At 38.4% G+C, this 17,459-nt stretch overlaps 2 protein-coding genes across 7 annotated transcripts in view; both read right to left on the bottom strand.

The window, feature by feature from the left end:
* The window catches only part of TTC33 (tetratricopeptide repeat domain 33), a 40,287-nt gene extending 38,952 nt beyond the window's left edge, over positions 1-1,335 (bottom strand). Inside the window, exon 1 of the mRNA XM_046671626.1 lies at positions 995-1,335. The gene's annotated coding sequence lies outside the window, so the exon portion shown is untranslated. The remainder of the gene's footprint in view (positions 1-994) is intronic.
* A 3,190-nt stretch (positions 1,336-4,525) lies between these two features.
* Positions 4,526-17,459, bottom strand: part of PRKAA1 (protein kinase AMP-activated catalytic subunit alpha 1) — a 33,254-nt gene continuing 20,320 nt past the window's right edge. For all 6 annotated transcript variants that reach the window (XM_046671668.1, XM_046671671.1, XM_046671674.1 and 3 more), the window contains 5 exons: positions 16,855-16,942; positions 13,365-13,589; positions 10,579-11,065; positions 10,341-10,467; positions 4,526-7,949 (listed from right to left, as the gene is read on the bottom strand). In XM_046671668.1, coding sequence (XP_046527624.1) covers positions 7,705-7,949; positions 10,341-10,467; positions 10,579-11,065; positions 13,365-13,589; positions 16,855-16,942 — 1,172 coding nt within the window. In that variant the 3' untranslated portion in view covers positions 4,526-7,704. The remainder of the gene's footprint in view (positions 7,950-10,340; positions 10,468-10,578; positions 11,066-13,364; positions 13,590-16,854; positions 16,943-17,459) is intronic.

Below are 17,459 nucleotides of genomic sequence, written 5' to 3'. Positions count from 1 at the left end.
AGACCACAAGCGTACAGTCAACACAATACAGGATAAGTGCGTTTAGGGAGTAAACAAAGGATGCTATGACGTCCAAGAAGGGACACGAGGCTTCCTGAGGCGGTAAATTTCGAAGAATAAAAGTTAGCTAGGCTTAAAAAGGAGGGTGAGTTCTAGAACAAATGCAAAACACTTCCTGCCTTGGAGGACTTAACACTACGAGTTGATTCACATATCTTCAGTAGTACGAGTTAATTGTTCCTCTAAAGATATCTAAACGTGAAATTAAAACTTCTTACAAAGAAGGCTTTCCTGAATCCATGGTTAGATGCACAAAGCACCAACATCCCAGCCTTTACATTTTTTTTCACCAGGATAAGAAATCACACGGGTAAATCATAATCATACGGTTTCACGTTAAACTCACGAAACACAAACTCATTTTATACAGAATTAGAGTTAAAGAAGGCCATAAAAATTCTAAATAACGACGTTGTATTCTAAATTCTTCTGCTGGTACAGTGATCCCTATAGGAGGCGATCAATTGCTGTTGACGGCTTGCCAGCTAACCCAGGCACAAGGCCGAGAGAATGCCTGTCTTCACGGCGTCGGGGGATGCAGCACCCCCGGCGAGAAACCACCGAATGAACACGATCAGGAAATCAAAACAGCGTCCTTTCGGGTACAGGGATGTATTCAGAAGTGAGGAATTCACGAAATAATGCACCCGAAGACATCACCGCAAGAGAGAAACCAGTATCAGCGACTTCCCTTCATTTTCCACAACAAAAACGTGCGAAGCCCAGACAGGCTGCCCCGGACGTCACCCGCGAGCTCCCCAGCCCCGCCCTCCGCCACAGGCACCTCCGCAGCGCGGGGAAAGCTAACTGGGTCCCGCCCCGCAGCGCGTGGGGAAGAGCCGCGCCGCCCGGTCAGCCTCGAGGTGCAGAAGCCCCCCAGGCGCGGTTCACTGGTGGGCCCGACCCCCAGACGCGCTCGTCCCTAGAGACCAACCTTAGTGTCCCGGCTCTGCCACGTCCCGGTGGAGATCAACTCCCACTTCTGAAGCTCCTTTCTCCCGTGACCACAGACCCACTCGCCTCGTTCTCTTCTCTTCCTCCGGCTTCCACCACGGACCGGGTAACCCAGTTACCTGATAACCACTCCCCGGGTCCCGTGTTTACATTCCGCTTGTCCTTTGCCCACCGGAAACGGAAATGATCGAGCTCGCCCTCCTACCTCCTTACTTTTGCGCCTGGTCTCCTAAGAAACTAGGTTGGCCACCCCGATATTCCGAACCCTCCAAAGAAGCGGTCAAGAAAGAAGCGAGTCTCAGAGCCTTTCTCACACGCCAGTCTCTTCTTCCCCCGGGACCACAACTCCCAGAAGTCACTGCGGCCGTCCCCACCCCCACTACCCTCTGGGATTTGTAGTTCGGGCCACCCCGCCCGGGAGCGCCCTCTAGCAGCAGCCCCAAGCGTCAGGCTCACGGGCGATCTCAAGGCTGGAGTCCCGGCCAAAGCGCGCCCACCACAGGGTCAGCGCGGGACGCAGTGGAGGCGCGGGCGTTAAGATCTGGCCCTGCCCTGAGGGAGTTTACACCCACTGAGGAGGCCGGCCAGATGCGGAGGACGGAGGCCAAACTCGGCTGAAAAAGGGTTCAGGGCAGCAGATCAGAGGGCCGTGGTTGAACTGTAGGGTTCACGTCGGAAAATCAAATAAATTAGACCCAGAAGAGAGAGTTACGGCCTGAAAATAACTGTGGCTAATGTCTTAAAAATAAATAAGGGGGGGTGGGGGGAGGAATGTAACCCAGGGAGGTGTTTAGGAAATTGAAAAATTGAGATTGTTAATTTGTCGAGGTAGCTATCTTGTGCAAAGGAAAACTATTTTTGTAGACCAGGCTTTCTCAACCTCAGCACTGTAACATTTCAAACTGGATGTTCGTTGTCGAGGGAAGCGGGGGGCTCTGCTGTGCGCCGTAGGGTGTTTAGCAGCATCCCTGGTCTCCAGCCACTAGATGCCTTTAGCATCCACCACCACGAGCTGTGACCACCAAAAATTTCTCCGGACGTTGCCAAATGTCCCTAGAAGAAAAATGGTCCCCCCACCCCTGCCCCATTGAGAAGCACTGATGTGAACCCATGAGTCTCCAAGGTGATCCAGACCCCTGAGGGTTGCCAAGACCTTTTCAAAGTCAAAACGATTTTCATGCAAATATGAAGACATCACTGGCCTTTCTCACAGTGTGGACACTTGCCCTGGCAATGGAAAAGCAGTGGTGGGTAAAACCGCCGGTGCCTCAGCACGAATTAAGGCCAGGATACCAAACTGTCCTAGAAGTCCTCCTGTTCCTCACCACCACACACTCATGGTAGGAAAAAATAATTTCAATTATTTTTTCAATCATATTTGAAATCATTGATTTCAGTCATATGTGAAATGTCCCGTATGAGGGTATATAACCACTCTGTGTACCTCACTTCTTTGGTACCCTTTCATTTCCTTTGAGAAGAAAGGCCCTGGGCCATGGTCCTCAGATTTCAGCTCAGAGTAAACTCATCCAAATTTTCATATATAGATTGGTTATGGATTATTTTTGTCCACAATATGATTGAAATGTCCCTCCCACAATAGTCACAAGATTGCCCTGTCAGCACAGCACTTGATGGACACAGCAGGTAGTGGTCTGCTATCTCGGTGGGCGTAGCAGGAGGCAAGTCTATTGTCTCAAGCTGGGTGGTCACAGGTGAGCGCAGCAATCAGTTCCTAGCCTAAGGAGAGGTGCTTAATCTTTAAGGGAATGCCAACGTTGGGAGGGGGAGGGAAGTTGCACCTTTATCTCAAGGGCCTTTGTTCTTGCCATAGGGAATATAAAACAGATATACAGTGCATGCTCAATAGCCTCGGTCAGGCCCTTTTGGAAAGACAAGGTCAGGCCGAATTAGGTTTAAACCAAATGGCTTCCTCATGGAGTCCAATATATCCTATTGCTTGCCATTTTTATTTGTCAGTATGACAGGACTTTTCTTGAAAATGAACAAAGGGAGTCTGTTACTTCAAGAAAAACAAGCGACAGTGCTGCCAATGATAAAACTCAAGAATTTATGATTTCGGAAAACTTGTATTTGCCATAATGATCTTGAGTAGCTTCCCAGTACTTCCACACTTTTCTGATGAGATCAGTGGTGATATCAGACGTGATTTTTATTTATATCGTTGGATTAATGCATCAACATTTCTAAGAGCTGCATAAGTGAACCATTATTTTCAAAATGATCAATGCATGATTGTGGTAGCCAGCTTCCAAGATGGCCTCCTGTTGTCCCTCCTCCTGACATTCACTCTGTGTACTTCCTTCCCACATAGTACCAGGGTTGTTCTGTGTTACCTAAGAGATAGGGCAGAAGTGGTAGTATATCACTTCTGATATTAATTATAAAGGACACTAAGGTGGTGGCAATGTTTCTTAAGCTGGGTAGAGATTAAGAAACCTAAAACACTGAAAACTCATTGAGCCAAATAGTTACGATTTGTTCACTTTTCTGTATATGCTGTACTTCTATAGAAGTCTTTAAAAATATCTATGCCCCTAACCAGATGCTCAGAGCAGGATTTATGCCTTATGGTCACACTCGTAGTGCTTGCTTCATAGTACCCTTACAAGTGCATATAGTTTGCAGAATGAATTATTAAATGGTCTTGAAGCTGTACCCCTTTCTTAGGGTCTCTCCTAAATCTCTCAAATAATTTAACCTTGATCCATTCTACTCTGGTACAGGCTACCTCCAACACTCAGCTTTCACACTTCACCCACCACTTCTCTGCTAACTTTGGTCTCTGATCTTGATGTAGCTGTCAATACATTTAACAGATTTCACATGCTGTCTGTTTATAGACATGATCATCTTCCAACTTGCTAGAAATCTTCTAAATTTATCATAGTTAACATCTATTGACATTCACAATAGAACAGTATTTGTTTACAATAAATAGGACAGTTGAATAAATAGTGATTTTTCAAAGAAAAGAATTTCTCGTACAATTTTGTACAGTCAGGGTAAATACCTAGAGCAATTTCTAAGTTCCCTAAAGAACCACCTTACATACTGTTCATTATACTCTTTAGTAGTGTTTTGTTTTGTTACAATTATCAAGCTATTTTAAGGATTTATAATGCCAACAATCGAACACAAGCCTGGCTAACAGTGCCATATGGGATAGAAGATTTCAGACTAACTGAATTCTAAAGTAACAGAATTCTAACCAAATCCAATGTTATTAGCAGCCACAGATATGGGACCCACTTTGACTTTTCTTCTATGTATCTTAATATTTCGGTGGCTAACTCCTAGATGAAATCAAAACTAATTTAGTTGAGACAAAAATCACAATGTTTGAGTGCTAAAATTTGTTGAAGCACTATATTTTATATTTAGGCACATTGTTAAAAAGGTACACAGATGGTCAGCCATGAACCAGAGCTTTTTTTTTTTCATTTAGTTTTTCCAGACATTAAAGAAGTTAAGCACATCGTAACAGATGAAAAATGATGTTTTCCTTTATTACCCATCTTCCAAATCAAAGTATTTGAAGTTATCTACTTATACTCCAGTTAAAACATACATGAACACATCTCAGAAATGCTGTACCACAAAGACTGATTTCTACCCTACCACCCACTTAAGTTACGTTGTATGTGGAATTTTATCCATCTCGTCAGAACTCACGATGACAATGAGATTTCTATTGTGGATAGGGGAGATGGAGGGAATTAAGGGGAAAAGATTGAAACAACACACATTTTTCTCTCATTCCAAAAGTGCCAGAGCATAGACACATGAAATTCTACAGCCAGCAACAGTCCACCAAGCATTAATTCAATGTGAATGGTATTACTACCAGGTCAAAAGGGAGCGGGGCGGGGGGTGGAGGGGCAGAGGGCAGGATTTTTTTGTATAAAATCATTTAAAACTCTGAAAAACTACAAAAAGCATCTCAAGAGAAAATATAACCAAAGTAAAAGCAATGGAGTTTATTTCAGTGAAATTATTTAAATTAGATATGATATATTAAGCTCCCACATCCCCCAACCTGGTAGAAAAGTTCCTCTCAGTGAGAAATCATTTATTTTAATGGCAAAATTTTTACATATCAGTAAAATCTGTTATATTTAAAACTATGTATACAGTACATTTCTGGCAAAAACCTTATACATCTTTCAGTTGTCAAGACAAAGTAAAAATATGGTTGCATAAAATCACAAAAAATATAAATTGCTGAAAAGATAAAAAAAGATTAAAAATCATTTGCATTGACTCCCTTATAGCTTCATTTAATAAGAATTTGCAAACCACAATAAATTTGTGAAAATTCTGATGCAACCTTGACATACTCAACCAAAAGTTATCATTTCAAATATCTCAGCTTAAAAAAGAATTCACTGCAATATTCTGTGCATTTATCATACTATTGTACAAGTGCAATATTTAAATATCTTCAAAATAAAACTCAGTAACTAAAAGGAATCACAATAACTTAAAAAGAAGCAAAGTTTACAAAATTAACAATTTTTAGAAGGTCCTATTCAATGGGTTCCTCCTTTTGTTCCCCCCTCCCCACAACAGCTCAGAGACTTCACCGCGATGTTAGTTCTATATACAAATCTGTGACTTTAAAAATACACTCTTCTGTTCTTAACATCAGGAACATAATGCTGCATTGACAGCATCTGTGAAATCAATATCCCCCAAACAGAGGCCACATACAAATTATAAATACAGGTTGAACTTATATTTAAATGGAACTCCTCTATTATTTTATATAGCTTTCCGATTCGAAGTTGAATAGAACAAGCCCTGGACAAAAAAAGAAGCAAGATTTTTCTTTTGAATTCAGTGCACATTTCCAGGGGTGCTGAAGCCAAATCTACAACCACAGTAATAATTTATGCAAGCTGTCAGAACATTTGAGGACATTATTGTCTGGTTACATAGGTGTTCGCTGTTACTTCACAAACCAATCCCATAATACAGAGTCTTAAAAGAGAAAAAAAGAACAGCTCTGTTGCAATGGAAGAATGACTAATACCCCCCCACCAAAATCAATTTCTTGAAGTTAAAATAGTCTAAGGCAATTATGGGTGATAGTTATTTTTTTACTTCTTATTAGAATACACATGATACCAATTTTATCTGAGGTGACTTTAAATCTTCATTTACACCTATTATGTAATGCTATTACTGAGAGCAAGAAAAAACATAAATCAGAGATCTTAGGAAGATTAAGCGTCTTCAGGCAGTTCCCATAATGCTACTTTTTTAAAAGTAATTAAAACCCAAAACAAATGTAACCATCTAGAAGAACTGATTTATTCCATATTCTATCAGAATAATAATAATGTCATACCTGACTAGGGAGACATAACCAAACGTAACGTGTAAACTTTAGTTGAATCCTAGTTTGAAATAGCTAGCTATAAAAGAAATTTGGAGGACAACTGGGGAAGTCTAAATATGCATGATTAGATGACATTATGGAATTACTAGTTTTATAATGCTGTTATGTTTTTTTAGGAAAATGTCATTATTTTTAGGAGATGCTTGAAATGTTGAGGGGTGATGAGTATGTCTGCGACATCCAAATGGTTTGGGGGAGAAAAGGCATATATACACATGCATATATATGTCTAACTATATCTATATACACATAGATAGATACAGATAAAGCAAATATGGCAAAATGTTAACAAGTACTGAATCTAAGTGGTACATACACGTGGGATCACCCTCCAGCTTTTCAATTTTTCTATTTTTAAAAATGTTCATAATAAAATTTGGGAGAAATAGTCTTATCTGAGCATTTGAACAGTTTGTAAGAAAGGTGCTTTCTGCACACTGAATCGATTTAAAAGATAGATAATCGAATGGCTAGAAATTTTTGCATACCTTCAATACCCCGACATGATGAGCAGCAGAATTTGTGAGATTGGCAAAATAACATGATTTATTTACAGTATATGCAACTCAGCTCTTGTGACAAAAAGAGCAATTTATGTACAGAATAGAATGAGACAAATTTTAAGATTAAACTTAGTGCCTAGAGTATCTGAATAGGTAAGTTCTGTGTGTTTTGGGGCTTACCAAGCTAAAGAAAAATTTTTAATTGTGTCTAAAATCTTTGATATGACTTACCATAGACTACAGAATATTAAGGGGGGATATGGAAGAGTCATCCAGACTGTTCCTACTGTTGGAAGATAGTTGCTATTTAAGAAGTTAAGGAGTTCAGAAAAGAAATTCATCTATAAAGGTCTCTGGGGATTCTAGGCAAATATTTATTGAATAAATTTATGAAGCAAATATATAACACACCAACATGGAATAATATACGAAGGCCTTCATGGTAAATTAATATTCTACAAAGCCCTGTGTACACTAAATATAAAATAGCCAAAAATCAAGTGAGCCTGAGAGACCTATAATTCATTGTGTATATTATATTACGCTATATTCCTACTGAACGACGAACAATAAAATTATCTAAATTCATTTTTGCACATTAGGCTTTTAACTATTAATCATGTTCCAATCCCTGTGCAAACTGCATTCCAAAAGGCCAATCTTCAGTTATAGTTATACATAACTTGATTATAAATGGAAGCATTTGGCTATGATTTATTATACATGCTTATTGCTCTCAAAGAAATAAGCAAAGTTTTAAGTTTACTGTGCAAGAATTTTAATTAGATTCGCACACATCTCAAAAAACTCTATTGTGTGACTTCCAGGTCTTGGAGTTAAGTCAACAGGAGAAGAGTCAAGTGAGGTCACCGATGAGGTAAGAGAAGCTTCTGAGGATTTTCCTTGAGCCTCAGCATCCGAATCACTCCTTTGACAAGATCGATAGTTGCTAACGGATCCCGATCTTTGTGGAGTAGCAGTCCCGGATTTGGCTTCAGTAATTTCATCTGGGTGAAAAAAAAGCTTCTATTTATTATGATCTAGAAATACTCCCTTCCAATTTTTTAATGGTATTTAATTTGCTTTTTTGAGTAAGACCACTGACCAGCTATCAAGAGCATGTTTATTTTGAACATCTTCTAAAATAGAGGCAATGAATCTGTGTTAAACCACTCGACGTTTACGCACAACATGTATTCTGATGACTAATCCAGACTGGGTACAGCACGGAGCGACTCATCAGTCTTGCAATCCAACATTGAGAGCCCAATAAACTAATAACTTGGGGCTTAATAAACATCATTCCCTAGCAATAAAAATTAATCCCTCTATGTTAAAATCATACAATAAACACACTTAAAATTTGGAAGGAATCTTGGAAATCATCTCATCTGGCTCCTCATTTTATTGATAAGAAAACATAAACCCCCAAAAGTTAAGTGCCTTGCCATAGGTAACAAATGAACAGAGAGGGAAATTGGAACCCAACTCTCCTCACTCTCATCTCAGTGCTTTTCACTCTCCCTCTTTCTCTTCATATTCGATTTAAGATCTTATTAAAGAGCAACACTTCCAATGAACAAAAATCAAGGAAAATCTACAGTTGGGAAGACATACGAAAACAATAAATGGTCATTCAAATGGTAAGTCCAGGTGCTCATAAGCCTAAGGTGGGAAATTGATCCAAATACAGTGAGAAAAATAACACTCATATCTCAGACTGCACTCGTAGGTATTAGCAGGTACACACCATCTGGACATACAGATATGCAGACAAACAGGTTTGGCTAGCTTATCACAGGCTCAAACCTGTGTCTTTCTGATACTATGTAGCTACTATCTTGGAGTTTATAAAGAAGGCAAAAAATTCATAGGTGAATCTCATCTAATAATTCCATTCAATCTCAGATGAACAAGAGTGGCAACACATCTTAACTCAATTGATTGGCTAGTGAAGAATTGCCATGAACTTGTACTTAATTAAAGGCTCTGTGACAGAACATTTATATATACATCTATACCCTTTTGTAAATATTCTCTTGGGGTAAAGAAAGAGAATATTTTTACTTGAATTATGAGTCAAGTGTGTTCCGTCAGGCTTTTTAATAGATAAGGTAAATTAGGTTTGAGTGCATACTCATGGGAAATCTGAATTAATGTAAATTTCAAACCACGTTATGATATTGTACCATTTACTAGAAGTCTGTTATAGTTTATTCATACATACCTTGGAATATATTTTTCCCATTTAAAAATAAAAACAACAACAAAAACAAAAATGTCTGCTTTCTGCATTAATAATTTACCTCAACTTAACCAATCTAAATAGTTGAGGGGATATTCTGGCAAACTATACATAATGGTAATCAGAGATATATTTTCTGAGTATAGATTTTCATTTTCAAACAGTAAAACATATTCAACATAAAGTTTCTTTAATAAAACTCGAGGTACCTGAAGATCTTATAGTACAGGAGGGTCATTATTTTGATGACCAATTAAAATACTTAACTTAAAATTTTAAATATTTCAGTCATTTGATCATTAGGTGGTACATTATTATTTATGATTCTAGGTAAATACAAATGTACAGGAGACCTGGTATAAGGTTAACAATGTCACCTTTAACTAATTATGATAATTATCTTGGACTTAAAATGCTTTAGTCCCAGGAATCCTTACATAGTGCATTCCACAGAAAACTGATCTATTATTTAAGAACATTTTATTGAAATGTAATTAATACTGGAATCATAAAGCACTCACAAAACGAACAGAGGACACATATCTCTGATTATGTCTCTAGGGTCAGGCTGGGAGGAAAAGGCTAGTTCAGAAGAAAAAAATAACCAGAAGTCCCTAAAGTGTACCAAATATTTCCCTCTGCCCCCTGAAAGAAACCTAACTCGGCAAATAATTGCTTGTCCTGTGAGCTAGGAATTGAATCTATTGACAGCGCCTTGTCACTCGACTCTAAAAGCTAATAACTGTACTCTAATTCTTAAATAAAAAGTAAAAATGTTATTAAATGTCAGATATAAAACATATTTAAAATAAAAAGTCAACATTTGTTTCTAAATAAAACGTTTTATCTTACCAAATGAACCACACCAAAAACCAGAAATGTGGCAGAAACTACCCCTTTAGGATCAGACTGCATCTGGCTTTAGGATCTTACAAGGAGAGAACCTTAAAAGGACAATACACTCTAAGATTCCAAGAACCAGATTCACAAATGCTGACATCCCAAAGGCATAAAATCTCACATTTTAATATTCTTTTGCTATTGAATTACTAGGAACAATTCAAGAAGCTTCAAAAGAGCCAAAGACTAAAATGCCAAGGTAGGTAATAAGGTCTAACTATGTTAACAGTGTTGTTTTGTGTGATATACATACCATCAATACTACGGAAATCCAGTAAGTATGTTCTACTGTCCACTTGGTATAACTGTAGACTCATTTTGGAGTAGGTACTTGTCACAGGATTCTTCCTTCGAACACGCAAGTAATATGGGTTTACAACCTAGCATATGGTATGGACAAAGACAAAGTCAAAAGCAATTCTTCTATAAAATATTTTCAGACTACAGGTTTGCCAAATGTGCCAACAATCAGAATGCTCTTTCTTTCTTACCTTCCATTCATAATCCAGTTGTTTAATTGCTCTACAAACTTCTGCCATGATATCATTTGGTCGACTTTGACTTCTAATTCCCAAATGCCATTTGGCTTTTCTTACACCTTGGTGTTTGGATTTCTGTGGATTTAATTCATCGAGAGTATGGCGTGCCCTGGGTGTTTCAGCAACCAAGAATGGTACTCTTTCAGGATGGGGCCGAGTCAAATGGTGATCATCAAGAAAAGAATCAGGTGGGCTTGTCGCCAAGTAAAAATCTTTGGCTTCATTCATTATTCTCCTGTTATCTATGATGAGGTGGTAGGCCACTGCCAAAGGGTCCTGGTGATTTCTGTTATAAAGGCAGCTGAGAACCTCCTCTTCTGAGCATTCAAATTTTTCACATACTTCTTTTAAGGCTTCATCATCAATCATAGTTGAACTATACGATGGGTCCTCAGGAAAGAGATATTTTGGAAGGTCTTGTTTAAACCATTCATGTTCCCTAAGAGAAAATGGCAAGATCAGGAGAAGGATTTCCAGTAGAGATGAAACTGAAAGTAATGGTTTGGGAAATTTAGGATAGGAATTTCTTTGTATTTATACTCTTAGGGTATGATCATTTTTTAAATTGAGATTTTCCTCTTCTCGGTCACATTTCAGTTTAAATTATGGGGGAGGGGCCGGCCCAGTGGCGCAACAGTTAAGTGTGCACATTCCACTATGGTAGCTTGGGGTTCGCTAGTTCGGATCCCTGGTACAGACGTGGCACCGAATGGCAAGCCATGCTGTGGTGGGCATCCCACATATAAAGTAGAGGAAGATGGGCATGGATGTTAGCTCAAGGCCAGCCTTCCTCAACAAAAAGAGGAGGATTGGCAGCAGTTAGCTCAGGGCTAATCTTCCTCAAAAAAACAAACAAACAAACAAAAAATATTGGGGGAATTGCTCCAGCCTCCCTCTGATTTTAAGAGGCAGAAAGCATTGCCATAGCAACAGTAAGAGAAATGTCTACACTTTTATTTAAAGTTTTGGAACGAAGGACAATGACAAATGACAAAGACCAGCTTATTTCCAGCTCAGAAAGAGAACATATTCTGTGAGCTTCATTATAACACTCTTTTGATACAATGTTAAGTGAAAAAATATAACAACAAAAATAGACAACTACCATTGATCGAGTGCTTACTGTGTGGTAGGTTTTAAGCTAAACACTTTATATCCATTATCTCGCCTCATTTTCAAAACTACTCTATAAAGATAATAGTGTCCCTTTATTTTAAATGAAGGAACTGAGGATATCCCAACTTCACACACAAAAGGATATGTTTGATCTGAACTACGTCAAAAAACTACGCTGAAACTAAAAACATCAAGAGAGGAAACACCCAAAAGAACAATGATTATCTTCTGGGTGAAGAAATTAAAGATCATTTTAGTCCTCTTCTCTATTTTCTTTTTGGTGTTTTCTAAATCTGTTCCAATTGTCACATATTACATTTAAATTGGAAAACTAAGTAAAACCCAGGAAAAAGCCTCTCTCACTCAGATACTTTAAAATACAGTCACACGCTACATAACGATGTTTCAGTCAATGACAGACCACATACACATTGGTGGTCCCATAATATTAGTACCATACAGCCTAGGTGTGCAGTAGGCTACACCATCTAGGTTTGTGTGTAAGTACACTCTATGATATTCACACAACGACGAAACTACCTAACGATGCATTTCTCAGAACATATCTGTTATTAAGTGACGCATGACTGTTTTTAGAGAATTATTAGAATTTTAGAGAATGATTTGTCCTTTTCCTCTGCTGGTAAAGTCCTGCCCTGCCATCCATGGCCTCTTATTCAGGTGGTCTACAGCATATGGGGTAAATGGAAAGGAAACAAGCTTTAAGTTCTACATATACTCTTTCCTTCTTCATAACCCTAATGCTTTCTTATTTACTATTCCTAGATCGACATCTGATTTCTTTCTTCCTTGTCCCTCCAACTCAGAGAAGTGCGCTATCTAACCATTAGAAGACCAAAAGAGAAATTTCCACAGGGGGAAAAACAGGAAGGAAACAATGATGGCAGAAGAAACAAAGTTTGAAGTGATTTTTTAAAGTCTCCATCAGAAACGACTCGCCTAAATGTGAGAAGTATGTTTGTCATCATCACTTCTGCCTTACTTAAACTCTTAGGTTGAACCATATGAAACTGGCAATATTGAGGGACTTTTTACCTACCAAACAGCAATTTCATATGCGATTCAATGTATACTACAACAAAAAAACATGTCATTGATTAAAATTTTCTCATTCCTTGAGATGAACAAAAGGGAAAAAGACAATAATTCATGAGATCAGAACTCAAATAGCAACACACAAATTTACAACTATAAAGTATTAACCCTGATGAGAACACATAAAAGTCAGATGAAGCATACTACAAAAAATTTTAAAGACCCACTACAAAATCTAACATCCCACCAGGATCCTTTTTATTTTTCATTAGCTTTTTTTTTTTAATTTAAAAAGCAATATAATGTTCATTGTTACAATTTCAAAACAAAGAAAGATGCGTAAATAAAAGGTGAGAGCCCTCCCTCCCACCAGTCTCACTTCCCTGAGGGGGCAGGTTTAGGGTGTATTTTTAAATACCGAAATAAAAAAATAAATGTGTCCATATACTGTATTTTTTAACATAAAAACAGGATTACCTTGTACATACTGTCCTGCAACTTGTTCTTTCACTTAACTTATCTCATTGATACTGTTAGAGCTGCTGATCTCCAAGTTGCTTTATTACCTGATATCTTTGATTGTGGCCCGCTTCATGGGATCCACCTGCAGCATATGTTTCAAAAGGCTAATCACGGATGGATTTAAATACTGAGGGGTATAAAAGATCCCATCACATATCTTCTTAAAAAGAGTTGGCACATGATCATCATCAAATGGAAGGGTTCCACATAATAAAGCATAGAGAATAACCCCGCTGCTCCATATGTCTACCTCTGGGCCTGCATACAATCTGTAATAGGAAATACCAATTGCATTAAAGAATCATTAGCAACTTAAGAGTCAATCAATTAAAAATTTTCAATATGGATACTTCACAAAGAATTATCAGTCAGAACGTGGTTTCTATAGTCACTGCTGCACACTACACATAAAGATTCTATACTAATTTCACCAGTATTATCTTTGAAAACAAAAGTTATGAATTTAAGTTATAGACTATAATTAAAATTTTCTTCTCACTATCTTACTGTGATCGTCAGGAGATCCAACCAATAGGGCCAAACCTTAAACAAAAATATCACCACTAAACCTAAAACCATTGTTTTTGGTTATAGGGGAGAGATTAAATGATCTTTCATCAACTGAGAATGTTCTTTAGTGATGGACTCTAAATCCACTCTCCCCAATAACCCAAGACCTCCTACCAAGGTTAAAGGGGTCTGAAGCTGCACAAGGAAACCAAGCTAACTGGTTCACAGAGGAGTTTAAATGCCTATTTGCAATACACTCCAGCCAACTGACTTAACAGCTGCAGACTAGTTAGTAACCCATTCGAAGTCTGGCTTCAGGGAAAGATGTCTATAAACTGGTCAAATAAATTGTTGAACTGATCGATAAATATTGTCTTGAAAGTAAGTTTCCATTCATCCAGACCTCACAGAAAGACCGTATACAAACTGGGAAAATTAGACTTCAAAAATGCCCACTGCATATATGCATAACTACATTTATTTTTATTCGCTTAACTAACACTGTCCCCAGGATCCATGTGTTGAATTGTTTTCTTTCCAAAAGAATTTCGACAACACAAATGAAATAATTAAAAAAAAAAATTGAACATCAGGTTAATATAAAAAGAGAATGATGAAGCTTGATAAGTCTAAAATTAGATACTTCTGCTCTATTCATAGCCATGCTTTCACACAAATATAATTTCTCTGTGCAGGCTACGCAAGCAACCTTATGAAAACAGAAAGAAAATTCTACAAGATTTCTGCATTCCGAATGAATGAGGATGTGAAACATTAAAATAAAGAAATGTGGTTTGAGTGAAAAGTTATTAAAAGTTAATTATAAAAATAGCAAATGGGCGGTGGGGGGGATCAGGCCAGTGGTGTGGTTAAGTTTGCGTTCTCTGCTTCAGTGGCCTGGGGATTGCGGGTTCACATCCTGGGCACAAACCTACACACCACTTATCAAATCACACTGTGGGGGCCACCCACATACAACATAGACGAAGACTGGCACAGACGTTAGCTCAGGGCCAATCTTTCTCACCAAAAAAAAAAGTAAATGGGCCAGCCCTATGGCATAGTGATTAAGTTTGGCACACTCCACTTCGGCAGCCTGGGTTCACAAGTTCGGATCCTGGGCTCGGACCTACACCACTTGTCAGCCATGCTGTGGCAGCAACCCACATATAAAATAGAGGAAGACTGGCAACAGATGTTAGCTCAGAGCTAATCTTCCTCAAGCTAAAAAAAAGAGTAAGATTGGCAACAGATGTTAGCTCAGGGCCAATCGTCCTAAAACAACAAGCAAACAAACAAAAACCTCTAGTAAATAAACTTAACCTTCTCTGTTTTCAATTTCAATGGTATAGTGAAGAACAATTACCCTTTAAAAAATTAAATTTTGGGCCAGCTGAGTGGTTAAGTTTGCATGCTCTGCTGTGGCAGCCCAGGGTTTCACTGGTTCGGATCCTGGGCGCAGACACGGCACCACTCATCAGGCCATGCTGAGGCGGCGTCCCACATACCACAACTAGAAGGGCCCACAACTAAAATATACAACTATGTTCTGGGGGGATTTGGGGAGAAAAAGCAGAAAGAAAGAAAAAAAGAAGATTGGCAACAGTTATTAGCTCAGGTGCCAATCTTTAAAAAAGAAAAATTAAATTAAATTTTCCTGTTATCTAAACTATGTGAAAAGCTGCACTGTACAAAGATCCTCATGTTCTCAGCACTGGTGGTTAGTAAATTGAGAGGTCAGAATTCTTATAATATTGCAGTCTAAAAGATTTAAACAATGAAAATTTAAAATAAATCAAGTTTGAAGATTTTATCAACAGTTCAGTCCAATTCCCCAAGACACCTCATCATAAAACCTAAAGCTACAAAATGCCATCTATTTGAAAAATGAAAGGTACACACTGCACTTTTAATTCTTCATCTAAGTAAATAGTAAACCATTTTTTTTTTTTTTAGGAAGATTGGCCCTGAGCTAACTACTGCCAATCCTCCTCTTTTTGCTGAGCAAGGCTGGCCCTGAGCTAACATCTGTGCCCATCTTCCTCTACTTTTTAATATGTGGGACGCCCACCACAGCATGGTGTGCCATGCGGTGCCATGTCCACACCCAGGATCCAAACCAGCAAAACCTGGGCTGCCAAGAAGCGAACTTAACCCCTGCGCCACCGGGCCAGCCCCAACCATTTCTAACTGAGATATTTATGTATTATTCAAGTTTTTAATGTCTTACCTAGCTTTAAAACCCGCTAGTTTTAAACCTTCAATTTCTTCCACCGGGGAAAAAAGTGTAAGTCCTCTCATTTAACCACTTTAATATTGACTTGCAAACCGACATTCTCCTCTATAAATGGAGTCCTTAATACTTATTCATTTATAATGTTTTATTCTGGGGCCAGCCCAGTGGCACAGTGCCACAGTTCCCACGTTCTGCTTTAGCAGCCCAGGGTCTACCAGTTCAGATTCCAGGTGCAGACCGAGGCACCGCTTGGCAAGCCATGCTGTGGTAGGCGTCCCACATATAAAGTAGAGGAAGATGGGCACGGATGTTAGCTCAGGGCCAGTCTTCCTCAGCAAAAAGAGGATTGGCAGCAGACGTTGGCTCAGGGCCAATCTTCGTCAAAAAAAAAAAAGACATTATAGGGACTGGCCCGGTGGCCGAGTGGTTAAGTTCGTGCGCTCCACTGCAGGCGGCCCAGTGTTTCGTTGGTTTGAATCCTGGGCACGGATATGGCACTGCTCATCAAACCACGCTGAGGCAGCATCCCACATGCCACAACTAGAAGGACCCACAACGAAGAATATACAACTATGTACCAGGGGGCTTTGGGGAGAAAAAGGAAAAAAAAATTAAAAGAAAAATAAAGACATTATAATGTTTTATTCTTAAAACAGAACACTTTCTCAATAAAAGAATAAACCCTCTAATTTCTTTCCTTTCACTAGGATTAAATATGATGCTACAGGATAACAAAATCTAAGAGAAAAAGGCAAGTACAAATGTACTGGGGGAGAGTCCAATATTACCTTCCTGAAATGACTTCTGGGGCAGCATAGTTGGGTGAGCCACAACTCGTTCTTAAAAATTCACCATCTGACATCATGTTTGAAAGACCTGAAAATACACAAAATCAACTACTCAAGATTTCCCAAGAACAAAAATAAAAACAAAACTGTTAAACACTAAAATTGTGTTTGTATTAAAGTGATAAATCATCATTTTTTCTTTACTTCAACAAAATCGTGTAGTCTTTACTATTTCCCAAATATTTTGCTATCATGCCCTAAAATTTGTAATCTATTTCAACATTTAAAGGTAGTGCACTGTTGGAGTTTAATGAATATATATGAAGCAATTGGTTATTCTGCTTACTAGAATAAAGTTGGCATGTTCAAGTTTTGTTAATACAAAAATTACAAGGGGAAAAAATGTAGGACACATGAGCAGAGGAATTAAAATTCAAAGTTTCTATTAAGCCCTGTTCTGATTCTCTAAAAAAAATCAACAAGAAATAATTTTTAATATCAAAGTTCCTTCATAGTTTTACTCCAAAAAGAAACCTCTGCCTCCTCAAAAATGCACTCTATAAAAATAATCATGACAATTGAGGAATAAGTCAGTCAAAACAACT

The sequence above is a fragment of the Equus quagga genome, chromosome 9 (assembly GCF_021613505.1).
Source record: "Equus quagga isolate Etosha38 chromosome 9, UCLA_HA_Equagga_1.0, whole genome shotgun sequence".
NCBI lineage: Eukaryota > Metazoa > Chordata > Mammalia > Perissodactyla > Equidae > Equus > Equus quagga.
This window is presented reverse-complemented; position numbering and strand designations above follow the sequence as displayed.